Source organism: Antechinus flavipes, chromosome 3 (assembly GCF_016432865.1).
Source record: "Antechinus flavipes isolate AdamAnt ecotype Samford, QLD, Australia chromosome 3, AdamAnt_v2, whole genome shotgun sequence".
Taxonomy (NCBI): Eukaryota; Metazoa; Chordata; class Mammalia; order Dasyuromorphia; family Dasyuridae; genus Antechinus; species Antechinus flavipes.
The window spans coordinates 167435208-167454913 of record NC_067400.1 but is presented as its reverse complement, the minus strand read 5'-3'; the positions used below and the strand labels follow the sequence as shown (position 1 = coordinate 167454913).

At 32.7% G+C, this 19706-nt stretch overlaps 1 protein-coding gene across 1 annotated transcript in view; it reads left to right on the top strand.

The window, feature by feature from the left end:
- Positions 1 to 19706, top strand: part of COL4A1 (collagen type IV alpha 1 chain) — a 193773-nt gene that overhangs the window by 127793 nt on the left and 46274 nt on the right. Inside the window, exons 22-29 of the mRNA XM_051984186.1 lie at positions 321 to 416; positions 2144 to 2227; positions 2851 to 2921; positions 6690 to 6881; positions 7450 to 7618; positions 17573 to 17665; positions 17759 to 17863; positions 19322 to 19419. Coding sequence (XP_051840146.1) covers positions 321 to 416; positions 2144 to 2227; positions 2851 to 2921; positions 6690 to 6881; positions 7450 to 7618; positions 17573 to 17665; positions 17759 to 17863; positions 19322 to 19419 — 908 coding nt within the window. The remainder of the gene's footprint in view (positions 1 to 320; positions 417 to 2143; positions 2228 to 2850; positions 2922 to 6689; positions 6882 to 7449; positions 7619 to 17572; positions 17666 to 17758; positions 17864 to 19321; positions 19420 to 19706) is intronic.

Sequence of the window (19706 nt, the reverse complement as noted above, 5' to 3'; positions counted from 1 at the left end):
ACCCTTAGAATTAAACATCAATTATTGTTTAGCACATTACTGTGTTGCTATACATCATGATTCTTTTAGGCCAATAGTGACTTTGTTTTAACTTTGTGTTGAAGGAGTACATTAAAGAATTAAGACATTCCTGTCATGGCATTCTAAATAATACATGTGTGGTCGTATTTTTCAAGTCAAAGGCCTTAGTTCCTTTAAAATTCTAATAAATACAATTTTTTTTTGTTGTGGCACATTGGCTATAGATACCCTGGTTGCTATTTTCTAGGAAATCTGGATTTTATAAAACGAAAATTCTTCTTGTTTTGTTTGACTTCTAGATGGAATAGTGGAATGCCAGCCTGGACCACCTGGAGATCAAGGACCACCTGGAAATGCTGGGCTACCAGGATTGACAGGGGAGATGGGACCGAAAGGTAACTTAAGGTTTAATGAATTTTTTAATTCAGTGTTTATACCTGATACTAAATTTGTAGATCCATGGGTATGGGGTAAATTTTTGAATAATTGTGGGTACAACTTGAATAATTGTCTTCTGTAGCTTCTTTTGAGATTGTCTCATTTTGAGCTTTTGAGATAAAAATGCCTTTAAGAAAGGGAGATTTTGTAGATTTTCATCCCTCAGGATTAGTGTCTTTCTTCTTTGTTTTCCCTTCCATTTCCATGTAATTTTAAATGAGTAGCCCTCATGTTGACAAACACAGCAGAACAAACTGTGGGACAAAATTGAGACATTATCTTATTTTTTACCTAAAATTTCAAGGGCAAAAGTTCTGAAGAATGCCGGTATTTTATTAAGTTTATGAGAATAAAAAAGTGCCTAAAATCTTGAAGCTCAGCTCTGTTGTTAACCCCATAATATCTGAATTCATTGGTACTGACCCTAGCTATTGATTTGACAAACTGTTTTGTGAACTGATTTTTCTTTTCCCTTTAAACAAGTCAATTGTTGAGGGGCATCTTTTGGCCTTTTTGGAATATGCACATATATGGAGATATAGATGGAGAATTGTTAACAGTTCTATCTTTGAATATATATTTTCCCATATTTGTTTACCTTTCTCCATATAATTATATGGATACTAATCAACTGGTTAGTTGAGTAGGTAATCGCTCCATTATTTTGATCCCATATTGTGTCATTTCAATATTCTGATTCTCTCAGGTTCTATTGACTAAAATTTTAGTTATTAGTTCATGTTTTAAAAGAAATGCTTAGAGTGCATGAAGACTGTGATCCTAGAGACAGCACCTTCATTAAGTGATTCGAAAGAAAGGGACTAGGGAGATGATAAGAAGAGTGGGATGAGAAGAATGTCCAGTAGGTGAAAAAGAATAGCAATAAATACTAATTTTCCCCACTTTCCTGGTAACTGTTGTTTTTGTATGTTTTTTTTTCCTTTCCACTGTTCCAACAATTTGCTTAGAAATAAGGTAATTGAAGATTTTTGCCTTGAAACCTAAAAGTGTAAGCATAAGTGCTCCTAAGTTATCAAAAGATTTGTTTGCTTAATTGAATAATTTTTTTTAATAGAGAGGAGAAAATATATCTTATCTTTTCTTTGATGTGGTATATTTTGTTTTCTCCACTACTCCTTAATTTCTGATTAATGAACTGTTTCTTTTTCCTTTTGATTATCATCTATCAACAATATTTATTGGATCATTCTGCCAAAACAAAATAAGTCAAAGAAAAAATTAATTAAATAAAACATTGTAAGGAATAAAGTAGCTTAGCCCCCTCCCCAAAAGTCCAAGGAAAAACAAACAACTTAGGTCACATGAAGATATAGGCTTCAGGTTATTTTTTTGGGTGTTCCTCATTTTTCTTGTTTTTGTTTAGAATTATTAGAGATAAAAATAGGTTGTATGTGAAACATGGTATTCAGAGTATAATGGAAGTATGGATAAAAAGTAATCTTAGTTGTCTAGAGAGGAAAACTAGCTTCCTTCAGAGAGATGTGCCAATTCCATACTTATTAGAAAACTGATATCCCCAAAGAGGTGATCACTTGGAAAAGTTAATTTTAAATATGTTTGCTAATAACAGTGACCCATTTACCTTTATTCTCTCAATTTAGTCTAGCAAAGATTTTTTTTTACATATAATTCACTCACGTTGTATTTAAATTTTACTTTGAAGGTGAGAAAGGTCAAGGCTGCCTAACCTGTGATCTAACTGGAGTTCCTGGACTTCCAGGTCCACAAGGACCACCAGGGGAAATAGGTAAGATAATTGACTTTGATTTGTTTGGACATATCTTGGGTACAAGGAATAACATCTCAAGGAGCATTGCTCTTGGTCAAAGAGATCAATAATCACCATTGTAGTTTCTCAAACTTCTGAATTTTTATATTTTAATCTAATGAAGAACAGAAATTTTTGATATAATCTTCCCCCCTTACACAATAGAAATTAATATGATATGCTGTACCTTCATCACAGAAAGAATTTCTTAATAACCAAATAGCTATAGGACAAGTGGTTCCTGTATTGAGATAACTCTCTTTACACAGTAAAAGTTGATGAATTCAATACTTTTATCAAAAAATGAATAGAATTCTCCTCAGGAAGACACCTATTCAGAAAAAAGTTATTTTATAAAAACTTGCACAAAAGACATTTTAAGGATTTAGAATGCTTTTTTCTTCCTTTTCACTCTGTCTAACTTTTACTATAGTTGTAATTTTCAATAGGAACTTTTAAAATAAAATTTGTTTCAAGAACATCTACTTTGTGTAAAAATTTTCCTGCTTTTTAAACAATAAATTAGGGATTTTAAGGTAGGAAAAATGTGATATTGCATTTGAGGCATTTGAGTATTCATTTTACACTATCTTTTTGTTTAGGTTTTCCAGGACAGCCAGGTGCCAAGGGAGACAGAGGTTTACCTGGACATAATGGTCTTGAAGGGATGCCTGTAAGTATATCATTTTGAACTTTAATCTGTTCCAGAAAGTGTCAAATGAGCTTATGATGATCTAATGAAATAATATTTATGAAATGCTTAGTATAGTGCCTGACATGTAGTAGGTACTTAATAAGCGCTTATTCCCTTCTTAAGAGAATTTGCATGTTTGCATTTTCATTGTTATATGCTTCATATTGGATTAAAGTGATCCATTCATAGCACTTTTTATCTTATACAAGATTAATTAACTCAATTTCAGTCAAAATTGTGAAAGAAATTAACTTTGTTGAAACCAGATCAGATATCCCAATTTGCTTTTTACATTTTTCACAAACCTGGTTTTGGTGATGCTCTGTGTTTATGTATTTGAAGTTTGCTGCTCCATCTTCTGGTGGAATCCTTGTAGCTTCAATTTTAACAATTTTTTCAAAGCCAAAAAAGTGTAGCTTGGTGCCCTCCAGTGGCTTTCTCTAGCAATTACAATGGATATTCATTTTGGTTTTTTTATTGCATTTACCTTGTCAAATAGTACCATAATTGGGGAAAACCTAAAAGCTTATTAGTGAATAGGTTTGATATATTTGGTTCTCTGGAATATTTTTATGGCCAGTTGTGGCATATTCTATCTAAATTCGTTTCTTGCTTACTATTCAAGTGTCACTTGGTAGTAACCATCTTTTCATGAAACCTAGTTAAACACAATATCAATTCAATCTCTAGCTTCTTACAAGAAGAAGGAATAATTGAGAAAACAGGAAAAAATTAAGTATTAGAGATTATTTTATTATTAAAATCAGTACTGTTTTCTAATGCAATAATTTTGTTTCCCCAAAAACTTCTATTAAGTTTAAGCATCATCTAGTATATATAATTCCTTATTGTGCTGTCTTTAATCTGGAAAAAATTTCTTTCATTAGTCTCTTCTGATAGAGCAGATTTACTCAAAGGAATTTTTTTTTATATTGCTGGAACCCTGTACTTGTATGAGGGCAAGAGCATGGGGTAGCTCAAGTGAAAGTGAAACAGCTAGAGGCAAATGATCATTAGTTTGTTTTTGAAGTTAAATCTTTGCCTCTTGGCTTTCTACAACCATCCTGGAACCTGGGGAGCTCAACTGTGGATTGCAGTTGTTTAAAGTGTTTCTAAATAAATTGAGTTCAGCTGAACTGAAGAAGTTCGATCTATGGTGAATATCAAAGACAAAAAAACTTTGAGGCAATGTGAGAAAGATGCTTTTACTCTCAATTCATCTCCTTTTATCTGTTTTTCTTCTGAGGCAGCAGTTTCCTGCTTAAAGTTTGGCTTGAAATCAGTCCTCATGCCCTTGGAAACCTGATTTCAGAAAACAGAAAAGAGAAGAGGGAAGGAGAGAGGAAGACACACACACACACACACACACACACACACAGATACAGACAGAGACACACACAGAGAAGAGACAGACAGAGAGTTGACTAAAGAATAGAATAAACAAAAAAGTAAAGGAGGGAAAAAGAAATCTACTTGAAAGTTGGATAAAGAACATTAAATAAAATATCAATGAACATAGTTTTAAGACAATTTCTGTTGCTTCCTCTATTAGGACTTAACTTGAAGATGTGTTTGGAATTTATGACTGACTTGTAATGAAAAATTTTAAAAATAAGATAAAAAAATTGGATAATGAAAAAATCATGGTTCTTCAATCCAGCTACTAAAAGACTTCTTTATTAGTAGCACTTTGGTAAACTAATGAATTGAATAATAATAATAATCATAATAGTGATAACATTAGTCATCATTACCTTAACATTATTAATTAATTAGTAGTAGTATTAATAGTGATAATGATAATATTTCTATAGTCCCTGTTATGTGCTAGGCATATTTCTGTATTTAGCAAATATTATCTCATGGGCATTCGACTATGCAACTACAAGAGCTACCAAGAAATCAGTAAAACTTACTGGGCAATGTTTTAAAGTTTCATTAATTGGTTAAATAAGCTTTGAAAAAGCAGTATTTCTGGGTTATGTTCAGCAAAGTAAACAAAACAGTCAAAGTGGGGAAAGGGACCAGAAAAATAAAAATCTAAATTCTTTTTCTCTTCAATAAAATAGGGGGTTCCAGTGCCCTGGTTAAAGAGTCTTAGGTAAAATAATACTAATATAATAACTAACATTGACAAAGCACTTATATGCAAAATACTGTTCTAAGCTCTTTTCAATTGTGGTAAATACCAAAATAAATATACAATGTATTTTTAATACACCCTAATACACGATGTGAAGGGCATGCTGGATTGTGGAGATAGTAGAGCTCAGTTTGATTTTTTTTGTACGAGCCACATTAACTCTTTGTCATCAATTTTCTCATCTTTAAGTTGAAAAAGTTGAATTACTCTTCTCTAAAAGACTAAGAGTTCCAACTCTAAATTTATGATCCTCTAAGAACATGATCCCTGTAAAAAAAAATTTTGGGATTACATTATCACAAAGCAACCAAGAAAATTGTTTTTAGCTACCCCCAGCCTTCCTGAACATGTCTTATGTGTTTTTTGTATTTCTACTGAACTATTCATTTTTAAGCACATATGTTCTTCTAGCACAGTAATATACTGGGCCCTCTAATATAGTGGACAATCCTATACTAGGAAGAAGATGCTTATATACTACCTAGAAACCTAGGCAGATGAACTGAGTTATGTTAGTAATTGTGTCCTAATTGATTGTAAGTATCAGTACATCTTAGAGGGTAGCAATTAGACATTTACCATGGAAAGAACAACAGCCCTAACATATTGTAATGCTTCTTTTGAAAAGTCCAAATATGAGGAAAGGGAATAGGAGTGGGGAGGAATTAAAACTGGATACTGTATCAGAATATCCTGTGAGATTAAGCTTAACAAAATTATACTAAATCAGCTAGAAACCAGAAGCTGTTTCTCAGTGCTAAAAGAAGGTAATTTGAATTTATTTCGGTCATTTGAAACAGTTGTAATTTCCTTGAGAATCGTGGGTTCTGAAAGCTGCTGGATGAGAAAACATCTGTGGGTGTGCACATTCTGAGCAAATCTGGCTTTCCAGGAATTGAAAAATGTGTTCTGATATGTGGCTCTTGGGAAAGTAAATTCTATTCTGCTGACTGCTCATAAGTGACTAATTATAGAGTTGGCTGAATGTTGGCTTTTTGGTTTCCACACTTAGTCCTGGAAGACCTTATCTCCCAGAACAAAGGGAATGATCATAAAAGGAAACCTCTATAATTTCAGTAATGACTAGCCTGAGAAAGAAAAAAAAAAAAAACCAAGTCTGATCTCACCTCTCATTGAGTAGTCTCCTATAACAATTGAAAATGGGAAACAGACATCCTTGCACCGTGGATCTAAAAGCCCCTCAAAACACTGGCACCACATCAACAAAAGGACTTCTTGACTATCTTGTCCTATGCCAATGTACATTCAAATATTTTGTGACTGTTTTAGAACTTGTGAGGGAAAAGAAAAGTGTACGTTCTTTGCAAATGGGACAGTATTAAGGCTTCCTTTATGGAGCTGTGGGAAAAATTCCATACTTTCTCTTTATGTATCTATTTTTGAAATATCCAATGGAGCAAAATGGAATGCTTTGAGAATTATTGAAAGAAGGATCTGGACTTTATTGCAAATTAACTGGTTCCATTTTAGAAGATTTTTTACTCCAAGTGCCACTTGGAGAAAATGACAAATTTCTTATTTCATTGCAGAAAGCATTATTAGAGGAATGTGTTTAGTAATGTGCTTATGTTTTATTATTTCAGGGGCCTCCAGGTTTGCCAGGACTGATGGGTGAGCCAGGAGCAAAGGGAGAACCTGGAGAGATTTATTTGGATTCAAAGCTCAAGGGTGACAAAGGAGAGCCAGGTTTTCCAGGACAACCTGGTGCTCCTGGAAGGGCAGGAACACCTGGAAGAGATGGCCATCCTGGTCTTCAGGGCCCCAAAGGATCACCGGTATGTTTATTTCCATATTTAGTATATATACCTTAATTTAGAGCAAAGGGGAATAAAGAGGTTTATAATTTGAATAATTTTCTATTTTTAGTAAAAAATCTGGCTAGTGTTCAGACATAAATTTAGTGTCAGACTTACTAAAATTAGTGTCAAGTCTATAATAGTTGTGAAGGAGAAGTGGTGATAATGAAAATGGATTGCATGTTGAGGGTTGGAGAGCAAGCATGAGAAAATTATGGTTTGGAGAGAGCAAAATGATTCTGAGGCATTTGGTTGGGATATTAAATTTCGAGGCAGGATGTACTGTTTTTAGAGACATTTACATTGTAATTAGGAAAAGCTCTTATGGGATTAGAAAATTAATCTGAACTTGAAAAACAAAAACTAATTTTTTACCTTCAGTTATAAAGAGTATAACATGTTCTTAGTTAAATTTGATAATAGAAGGGTGGTGGTTTGGGGTAGGGGAGGAATATGGGATGATAAATATAGCATACTTAATTATCAAAAACTTCTAAATATTCTAAAATTAACATGTATGATAGATAATTATCTTTTTTTATTAAAGGGTTCAATAGGACTAAAAGGAGACCGTGGTCCCCCTGGAGGAGTTGGTTTTCCTGGGAGTCGTGGTGACATAGGCCCTCCTGGCCCACCAGGATTTGGCCTACCTGGTCCAGTTGGTGACAAAGGGCAAGCAGGTTTTCCAGGAAGCCCTGGGTCCCCAGGTCTCCCAGGTAAGTATTTGGAACATAGGAAATGTTGACAAAATTACCATCTATATAGTATAGTAGAAAGAGCAATGAATGACACACCAAGGTTCTGCTTCCATTATGACTACTGACAACTTACTTAGACTCTTTAGCCCTCAGTTTCATCATCTGTAAAATTTTTGGATAGCAGTCAGTTATCTTTGACATATCTTTCACTTCTAAAGTTCTGTGAGTCTTTATTCTTTATTTAGCTACCTCTCCAACCAGAAATCATAGGTTGGGATTTCCAGAGGGAACACTTACTATCTTGAGTTCACAAATTTTAGTAAAAAATCTGGCTAGCGTTCAGACATAAATTTAGGGTCAAACCTACTAAAGTTAGTGTCAAGTCTCTAATAGTTGTGAAGGAGAAATGGTGATAATGAAAATGGATTGCATGCTGAGGGTTAGGGAGCAAGTATGAGCCCTCTGGAACCGTGCTCTTAAAACTATAACTTTGTATCTTTAATAGCCAGTGGACACAAAGTACAAAGCAAAAGTCACTCACCAACATGACACAGTAAACACTTTCCTAAGAGCCACATATCAGAACACATTTTTCAATTCCTGGAAAGCCAGATTTGCTCAGAATGTGCACACCCACAGATGTTATCTCATCCAACAACTTTCAGAACCCATGATTCTCAAGGAAATTACAACTGTTTCAAATGACCGAAATAAATTTATGCTACAAATACACACAATGTTTAAGGGGAGAGTGGACATAAATTCATAGTAAGTTAGTAGTTTGACATACATATACCTAAGACAGGTCATGTTTCTGGTACTATAGATTTCTCATGGACATTAATTTCTTGAGGTATCCATTTGCTGTTACCCCAGGTGCATCTCTTTTACTGGAAAACATGTTCAGTTAGAATCCCTGGGTATGCCACAGATCAATTCCCAAATGTGGGGGCTAATTAACATTGACTCAGTGGTTGGTTATGTTCTCTGCTGTCAAGGTCATTCTACTTTGTGATATTTGAATATTGATTCTTGCATCTTTGTTTCCCTAGTAAATGCGTGTGTCTATGCACTATGTTTACCCCGTAAGTGTGTATGAACTATGTTTCAAAAATCCAAGATTTCCTTGAATTCTTGACTTCCATAACCTATCCCCAGGGTTGGTAGCTTTAAGGTTTTTAAATTCATGTGGGGCATGGCCAGTCTTTTGCCAACCAATGCCAACTTGTATTTCTAATTCAATCAGAGAAATTGCATTTTGTTAACATATTAATACCTTATTATCACTGTTATTTGTGGTTTACTTTTTAATGAATGTAATCAGTTGAGATCGGGGCAGGGAATGAAAAACAACTCTTCTCCATTTTATATGCTTTTCTTTTTATCAGATGTGTGGTTTGCCAGTAAGATACTGCTCTTTTAATTTATGAGCAGTTTAGTTGTGAAAAAAGTAGAAAACAAAATTTTTGTATATAAAAAGCTGATTAAATTTTTAAAAAATATTTTATTTGATTTGATTTAATAATAACTTTATATTGACAGAATCCATGTCAGGGTAATTTTTTTACAACATTATCCCTTGCACTCGTTTCTGTTCCGATTTTTCCCCTCCCTCCCTCCACCCCCTCCCCTAGATGGCAAGCAGTCCTATATATGTTAGATATGTTGCAGTATATCCTAGATACAATATATGTTTGCAGAACTGAACAGTTCTCTTGTTGCACAGAGAGAATTGGATTCAGAAGGTAGAAATGACCCGGGAAGAAAAACAAAAATGCAAATAGTTCACATTCGTTTCCCAGTGTTCTTTCTTTGGGTGTAGCTGCTTCTGTCCATCATTTATCAACTGAAACTCAGTTAGGTCTCTTTGTCAAAGAAATCCACTTTCATCAGAATACAACCTCATACAATATCGTTGTCAAAGTGTATAGTGATCTCCTGGTTCTGCTCATTTCACTTAGCATCAGTTCATGTAAGTTTCGCCAGTCAAAAAGCTGATTAAATTAAAAGATACAGAAACAGTTTTCAGGTGAAATGTGATAGACACAGACTTTCTTGGGAAGACAGAGAAATCTGATGAGACAAGAAATCCTGACCCTTCAGATAATTTGCTTCTAACCAATTTTTTAAATTTGAGAGTTTAATAAAGTAGATAGTTAACTAGAGGCAATGGGATGATTAAATAAAGATTATTGATTTCAAAATTTAGGAATAAAAACGATTCATAATATGTTATTGGTATAAGAAAGCATTTCTTTCTCTGTCTCTGTTTCTGTTTCTGTCTATCTTTCCACCTCTTTTCTCCAAAGAAGAATCACCAAGTATGTGGAGGTTTTGGTTTTAGCCAAAAGAAAATAGAAGGTCAATAGGGAAAAAAGGATTAGTTAGCAATTAAAACTGTGCTTTCCCAACTCTTGACAGGGACCAGCAGTAGAATATGAAAGACAGGTTTTCTATTTGTTTTACTATTTTTTTTATTTCTATTTAATAATTACTTTATATTGACAGAATCCATGCCAGGGTAATTTTTTTACAACATTATCCCTTGCACTCATTTCTGTTCCGATTTTTGTTTTACTATTAGTGAATGTAATCAGCATGTGTTTAAAACTGATCAGAAAATACAACATCCTATTATGTATAGAACTAAATAAGTTTGTTTGCATTGTCAAGAAAATCAACATAAGAAGCTTTGCTGTGAATTCTGTTTTGCTATAAGAAAAACTAATTCAACTAATTAGCTAATACAATAAACCAGCATCTAGTTGGGGCAAGAGTTTTCTTAGATCTTGTTCATTGTCCAGATAGCCAACCTGAGATGTTTTGCATTTGTCTAGCTTAAGAGAATTGCTTTTCATTATAATAGTTTAGCAATTCCTCTGACATTTTGAAGAGTAATTATCATTGCTTCATCAATTTAAGAGTAAGTGAGAAACAGATTTGCACAGAGTGGAAATTACCAAAAGGAAACAGCCAATCAAGAAATAGTTTTGGTAACAAGACCAGGAACCAAGAACATCAAGGCCTGAAAATCAGAATTATGAGTTTTCCTAAATCATAGCTTGTCCTTATTAATGTGTCTCTCTTCTAAGTTTCTGTCCCTCATAGATAATGTCTGCACTGATGGGAGAGACCCTGATTTATGAATGATAATACCCTTGATAATGTATTAATTACTCTTGCATGACCTTATATGAAGTAATTGTTATTATGCTTCTTAATATTGATATTATCTGATTTTTAAATGAATGTTTTATATTGTAAGAGCAAATTTAAAGGTGGCACAGAGCCAAGATGATGTAGTAAAGGCAAGGATTCACTTGAGCTCTTCCAAATTCTCCTCCAAACATCTACCTTCAAAATAATGCTTCAACATGAATCTGTAACGACAGAACCAAAAATAGAGTTGGGTTGAAACAATTATCCAGGCAAAGAAAACTTGGAAGTTTGGCAGAAAAAGTCTGTCTCATTGTAATGAGAGCAAAGGAGCTAGGACCGTAACCAGGAATCACCTATGCAGCAAAACTCTGCATAATTCTTCAGGAGAAAAATGGATATGTGATTGTAGTAAGGGTCTTAAAAACATTTCTGATGAAAAGACCAGAGCTTAATAGAAAATTTGACTTTCACAAATAAGGCTCAAAAGAAGCATAAAAAGGTAAATATAAAAGAGAAATCATAAGGAATTCTATATGGTAAAACTGTTTAAATTCCTACATAAGAAGCTGTAACTTCTCAGAATTTTATCATTATTAAGGTAGTTAGAAGTTCAAACAAATCTCTCTTTATTTTCTTTAACTTTATTGTGCTTTGCAGATATTGCATTTAAAAATATTTTATTTTACAAATTATAGGGTTTTTTGGCCACCATGAGTTGAGCAAGCCTATCAATTCCATTTTTTCCCAACTGAACATGCTCACATCATGTATCACATTTTGTGATCACATTTGAATCACATTTTGGTATTTCTCAAAATATTTCAAATTTTTTCATTATTATTATATCTATTATGGTGATCTGTGATGCTACTATTATAATTATTTTGGTTGATCATATATTGCACCCATATAAGATGGTGAACTTAATTGATAAATGTTGTGTTTGTTCTGACTACTCCACTAGTCAGCTGCTCCCCCATTACTCTCCTTCTCCTTGGGCTCCGTATTTCCTGAAATACAACAAAATTGAAGAATATCATGCAATCTTAGTTGATAAAGCAGTGGCAGCAAGAGGATTAACTCCAGATTTGAAAGAAATTCTACTGTGTATAAAATTCTGTCAAACAGCATTACTTTTGAGGAGTTTCAGGGGGAAAAGAGAGCATGAGGGAAAAGGATAGAAAGGGGAAAATATGAAGGGAAATACATATTTAGAAATCATAAAAATATGTGAATGTGATATACTCACCTATAAAACAGAAGTGAATAGCAGAGTCGCTTAAAAACCACAATCCAACAATATATTGTGCACAAGAAACACATTTAAGATGAGAGACATACATAATAAAGGCAAGGGGCTAAAATAGAAAAAAAAAACAGAGGTGGCAATCATGATTTCAGACAAAAGCAAAAGCAAAAATAGATAAAATTAAAAAAAGGTAAATCAGGAAACTACATTTTGTTAGAAAGTACCATAGACAAATGATGTAATAGCAATATTATACATATATGTACCAAATAGCATAGCATCTGGATTTCTTAAAGGAAAAGTTAAATGAATTATAGAAAGAAATAGACAGTAAATTTATATTAGTGTAGTATTTCAACTTTTCTCTTTCAGAACTAGATAAATCTATATCCTCAAAATAAAGAAGAAAGAAGTGAAGGAGATGAATAGATTTTAAAAGAAGTTATATATGACAGATTTCTGGAGAAAGTTTAATGGAAAAACAAAGAATTATACCTTTTTCTCAATGGTTCATGACATATAAATAAAAACTGATTATTTATTAAAGCATAAAAATATCACAGCCAAATACAGAAAAGCTAAAGTATTAAATGCAACATTTTCAGATCATAGTACACTAGAAATTACATTCATTAAAAATACATGGGATCCTAGATTAAAAATTAATTGGAAACCGAATAATCCAATCCTAAAAAATGAGTGAGTGAAAGAACAGATTACATAAACAATAAATAATTTCATTAAAGAGAATTACAACAATTTGACAATATGCCAAAATTTATGGGATGCAGTCAAAGCAGTATTTAGGGGGAAATGTATATATCTATACATTTATATTAGTAAAGCTGAGAAAAAGTAGATCAATGAATTGGTTATATAATTTGTAAAAACTCTAGAAAAAGAACAAATTAAAAACTCCCAAATACCAAAGGAGATATTAATAAAATTAAAGCAAGAAACCCATTGAACTAATAAAAAACTAGAAGCTGATTTTATGGGGAAAAAACAACAAAAAGACAAACTATTGGTTAATTTGATTAAAAAACAGAAAACTAAATTACTGTTGTCATAAATTAAAAAGGTGAATTAACCATCAATGAAGATGAAATTAAAGCAATTATTAGGACTATTTCCCTTAATTTTATGCCAATAAATCTAGCAATCTAAGTGAAATGGATGAATATTTACAAAAATATAAATCTCCTAGATTAACAGAAGAGAAAATGGAATACTTAAATAACCCTATCTTCGAAATTGAACAAGCCATCAATGAGCTTCCTTAGAAAAAGTCCTAAGGACCAGATGGATTTACAGGTCAATTCTACCAGACATTTAAAGGACTATTAATTCCAATAGTGTGTAAACTACTGGGGAAAATAGTTTTTTTTTTAAGAGTTCTACCAAATTCCTTTTCTGACAAAAATATGGCAGTGATATATAAACTGGGAAAAAGAAAAACAGAGAAAGAAAACTGTAGACCAATTTTCATAATGCATTTTGATACAAAAACTTTAAATAAAGCATTAGGAGGAACATTATAGCAATATATCATAAAGGTCATAAATAATGACCAGTAGGAATTTATGTCAGGGATGCTGAGCTGATTCAATATGAGGAAAACCATCAGCATAATTCACCAGATCAATAGCAAAACTAACAAAAAAACCATATGATTATCTCAGTAGATGTAGAAAGAGCTTTTGACAAAATACAATAGTCCTTCCTATTAAAAAAAAAAAAAACTAGAAAGCACAGGAATAAATGGAGCTTTCCTTAAAATGAAAAGTAGTATCTATCCAAAACCATAATTAAGCATAAGCTAGAAGATCACAAGTCAAGTAAGGATGCCCATTATCATCACTATCCATCAATACCATTCTAGGTATTATCACCACTATCATTTAATAATATATTACAGATGCTAGCTATAACACTAAAAGAAAAAGAAATGGATTAGGAATAGGTAGTGAAGAAAGAAAACTACCACTTTGTAGATGATGTGATGATATACTTACAAAATCAACTAAAAAACATTTAAAATAATTAATAATTTTAGCCAAGTTGCATGCTATAAAATAAATCTACATAACTCATCAAGATTTTTATTACTAACAAACTCCAGCAGCAAGAGTTAGAAAGAAACGTTCCATTTAAAAAATTGCAGACAATAAAAAAAATTGTGAATCCACCTACCTAGGACAATCTAGAAACATAATTGCAAAATATGTTCCATAGAAATAAAATCATATCTAAACAACTGATAAAATATCAATTGCTAAAGGGTAGGTTGAGCTAATGTATAATTTATTTATTCAGTGCCATAGCAATTAAACTACTAAAAGATTATTTTATAGAAATAGAAAAAATAATAACAAAACTCATCTGGAAGAGCAAAAGGTTAAGAATATGAAGGGAATCAATGGGGAAAAATGTGAAGGAAAGCAGTCTCACAGTACCATATCTCAATCTAATTACAAAAAAGTGTTCATCAAAATAAAAAACCTCAGATGAGGTCCCAAAGAGTCAGACACAACCGATATGACTAAACAGCAATAACAATAAAATAATTAAAACCATCTGGTATTGACTAAAAATTCAAGAGGTTAATCAATGGAATAGATTAAGTACACAGTGCATATTATAACTAATAGCCATAGTAATCTCATGTTTGATAAAATCAAAGATCCAAACTTTTGGGAGAACCCACTACTTGATAAAAATAGCTAAAAAACCCCAAACAAACTGGAAAACAGCTTGGCAGATCCTAAGTATAGACCAACATCTCTCACCAATATAAGGTCAAAGTGTATGGCTTAGAAGGAGGAGGGAGGAGAGGAAGGATTTATAAGTTTCTCTAATGAAGGTCTCATTTCTCAAATATATAGAAAAACTTTATAAAACATGAATGATTTTCTAATTCAGGAAATCAGAAGGAAAACTCAGTCATTGTAGTCATATGAAAAAAAATTTTTAAAGAACTACTAATTAGAAAATATAAGTTAAAACAACTCTTCATTGCCTTTTATCCCACATCTATTAGTTTGGGTAATATGACAGAAAAGAGAAAAAGTAAAGTATTTGAAGGAATTTGAAAAAATGGTAGAATTAATACATTATTGGTTGATTTGTAAACTGATCCAACCATTCTGGAGAGAAATTTGGAACTATGGCCAAAGACCTCTAAAAGTATACACTCTTTGATCCACTAATAGGGCTGTATCCCAAAGAGAGTCTTCCTCTAAAAAATAAAAGGAAAAGGATCGATATTTACAAAAAATATTTATATAGCAGCTTCTTTTATGGTGGCAAAGATTTGGAAATTGAGGGGATGGCTATCATTTGAAGAATGGCTAAAGAAGTTGTAGTGTATGATTGCTGTGGAATACTCCTGTGCTATAAGAAATGATAAGCAGAATGTTTTCAGAAAAAAAAAACAGGGAATACCTCACTAAACTCATCCAAAATGAAATGAGCAGAACCAGGATAATATTGCCACAGTGGCAAGAATATTGTGAAGATGGTCAAATTGTAAATGACTTAGCTAGTCTCAGCAATACTTAGAGGAAAAAATTCTATCTACCTTCAGAGAAAGTACTGATGGGGTCTAAGTGCAAGTAGGAATGGATATCCTTTGTTTTGTTTTGTTTTGTTTTGGTTTATGTTTTCTTTTGCAACATGGCTAATATTTAAATAAATGTATTTTGTAAGACTATATAATGTATATCAAATTGTTTCCTTTCTCAAGGAGAGGGGAAGAGAAAAAGAGAATTTGGAACTCAAAAATTTAAAAATCCAACAAATGTTAAAAATTATTTTTACATGTAATTGGAAAAAAAAGTGAATGGTGTTAATGTGTGATTCTGTATAAATGGGAAGCACATTTGGAAAGTCTCAGGAATTAAGTGACAAGTAAGAAAAGTGTGTATCCTCCTATAATATCATCACTATTAGGAGTATGTGAGTTGTTTCCATGTGTAGAAGTCTTTCTCTAGGAACTCTAAACAGTTAGTGTGGGGGCAGATCGTGATCAGTAAGCAATCTCAGAGAGAAAAGGAAGTCATATATCAGGGTAAGGCTATATGCATAAATAAAAGCCAGATATTAGAGTTAGAGGTCTTTTCCTACTTCATTTAAGTCACTGTGATATTTAAATTTACTAAATGTTTTTTTTCTTTGAGTTAATATATTCTTTTATTGTTTATAGTTTACAAGTAGTCGTCTTTTTGGTTAAAAGAGTATTATCAGTGTTCCAAATAGAGCAAAGGAAATATAAATCATAATTCTTTCATATCTATTTTGATCTAAAGTAGACCTAGGTTAAGACGTGTATATAGAGGGAGATAATATGCATTAGAACTTTCAGGTGAATGCTTTTCACTGAGTAAATATGTGGGTTTAATTAACTCAAGAGAAAGCATTGATAAGAAAGAAAAAACATAATACTGTCAAAACATACAGATTGCATTTCTATAACGTTCTATCTCATTAGCAACCATTATTTTTTAAATGAATAGATAGGATAGTTTAAAACAATCACCAAACTAAGAATTGATAGATAATCTACAGCAGGATTCAGAGGAATATATTATCGTTATTATTGGATCAGCTAGGTGGTACAATGGATGGAGTGTTAGCCTGAAATCAGGAAGATTCATCTTCCTGGGTTCAAATTTGGCCACAGATAGTTACTGACTTTGTAACCTTGGTCAAAGTCATTTAACCCTGTTTGCCTCAGTTCCTCACAGTGAGCCATTCCAGTATTTTTGTCAAGAAAACCCCAATATAGGGTCAAAAAAATCGATCATGACTAAAGTGACTGAATAATATCAGTCATCATCATCATCATTCAGCAAAACATTTAGAAAGTACCTACTATGTAAAAGATATTTTGCCAAGCTCTGGAATTGGGTATAACACAAAACCTCATCTTAAATAGCTTTCAGTCTGATACAGAGGAAAATATATGTGACATTGTTGAGTAAGGTGGTTTAGGGATAGGAAATCTGTGATTTCACTGGTTGAGAAAACTTCTTATAGTCAACACCTTCTCTGGATAACACTGTCTCAGCAACATTACATTTCTAAAGAGCTGCCTAGAACAGAGTTTAGATGACTTATCTGGAGGCAGACAACCAGTATAGTAGGGGATGACTCAAACTTGTTGGATCTCTGACTAATTCTCTATTCATTAAAAATATATTCAGAACTTTCTAATCAAGCAAATTGAATATGAAGTTATATATAGCTGGGAGTTTTTTCTGGAATAGTTTTGCATGCAATAAGATTTGTATTTTTTTGTGGTGTTCTTAGTAATTCTTATAAAAAAATAGAATTTTAAATTAAGTGTTAATCCTCTTTTGAGGATTTGATGCAAATAATTATGGGTATGTATTTCAAGGAAAATGCTTTCTCTTAAAGATTGTAGAAAATTAGTGGAGGGGAAAAGGGGAAAATAGGCTTCACTATCATTTTAATAAATTTAATATTATATTTTAGATGGTGCAAAAACACTACACTTGGCATATAGAGCCTTCTATTATATTCGTGTTTACAATTTTTTTCAGGTCCTAAGGGTGAAGCAGGAAAAGTGGTTCCTCTACCTGGTCCCCCAGGGGCAGAAGGAGTTCCAGGACCTCCAGGTTTCCCAGGACCCCAAGGTATTTTTTTTTAATTTATACTTCTTTTAAAAGTTGAAGCCTGATAAACTTCCAATTTTAGCTAGGATTGACCATTTGCTATTCTCATTAAAGGTGACAGAGGTTTTCCTGGCAGCCCAGGAAGACAAGGACCTCCAGGAGAAAAAGGGTCTGTTGGCCAACCAGGAATAGGGTTTCCAGGACCCCCAGGACCAAAAGGTAAAAGTTTTAAATAGTAAAAATGAGTTTAATTGAAACTAAGAACATTGGGTTGGGAATTCTCTTATTGGCCATTCTACTAGCTGCAAATGTAAAATGAATTAATAATAAATTTCTTTTTCTGCCCTAGGAAAATATTGTAGAAATAAAATAGGACCATAAGTATGAAATAACTTTGTAATCTAGCAAGAATTCTTTTAAAAATATGAGGTTATCTTATAAGATGATTTTTGGAAAAGTGAGATGTTGGTGATTTGGAGAGAAATAATTTATAAGCATTTAGTATTACAGTTATAATTCTTGATTAAGAAGGAATTTAGAGTTGGGAAGGTGAATCTGTTTATGAAGTATAATGTAAAGTAGGCTCAGAAGCACCATTAAGCTGACATTCTTTATTGTCCTTAAAAAAAATGAAAAATAAAAACAAAAAACCCTTTCTCTACAGAAGGAGCAGCAGGATGGCATTTCTAAAAATTCACAAGAAAATGTTTTGGGAAGGCCAGGAAAGAGAATCCAAACAGATTCAGGGCTAGGAAACCTATTTATGGAGAAAAGATTCCTAATATATTCTAAAATTACCTGTTCCCTCATTCCCACTTGATTGTGATTTATCCTTATTTATTTTTTGAGAACCTTTATTATATTCTAATTGTAGTCATCTAGAATGGTCAGTCTAATTTGATAGTTTAGTTTGCTTGCTTAGTCACACAACCTAGTCTGCATGGTATGGATCAGTTGTCATTCAAGGAATTGACCAGCATTGGTAGAAGGAATTTTGTTATTGCAAGTTCTCAATATCAATGTGATTATAGTTCTAGTTCTACTCCCCTGAACATAATACCATTTGGCCACGCTGTGCCCCAGTTTCCTTAGCTATTAGACCAAGGGGTAAAACAAAATTACATATAAACACACACATACACACTCACACCCTTTTAACTCTCCTTTTTCTACATACAGAATCACAAAGACTGATCCCAGGCATCTTAATAGGCATTAATTTCCATATTATTTATATATTTCTAGAGCAGGGGATGATAAAGCTTTTTTGGTTTGAATATTATCAGAGAGGTTGAATTATGATTACTTATGTCCAGTACAGTGCCTGGTACATCATTACATAGTAGAGCTTAATAAATTTTAGATGACTAATTTTTCTATCATGCTTAACTTTAAAAGCAGGAGAAAAGGAGATTTGGGGAAAGGAGAATAGAAAGAAGTAGCTTGGTAAAGAGGAAGAAGAGAAAGAAAAATGGATAGATTTGGGGAAAAGAGGTGTGTAGATCGTAAAGTGCCTATAACAGTGTCTCAGGTGACCCTGGCGTTACCAGCTAAATAAATTATCTTTACATTTTGCTTTCAAAGAATGTATCTCTGCTTAATTTTCCAGATAAGTTCAGGCCTAGTTCAGTAGGTCATAAAGCTGTTGCAATATTAATGATCTGCTTTATTCAATAGGTGTTGATGGCTTACCCGGAGCTATAGGTCAGCCTGGAAATCCAGGTCGTCCAGGATTTGATGGTTTACCAGGAAATCCAGGTGTTCCAGGCCAAAAAGTTAGTAGTATTGTTCTTTTTTTATTGTTTTAAAAAGTGTTCTTGAGAAAGGAAAAATGCCAATGATAATGTACTAAAGAATCACCTTGCATCTTTTCATAGGCTAGAGTTTCATTATTTTGCTTCCAAAGTAGAGTTTATTCACTGACTGGTTTATTCACATTCATCTTTTGTTTTTTGTTTTTTAATTGGAAAGGAAAAACAACACTTTTGTGCTTCTGATTGTTCTCTATGATTGGAAAGTATACCTCAGCAAGTCACTTTAGGATCAAATAGGCTGTAAAATA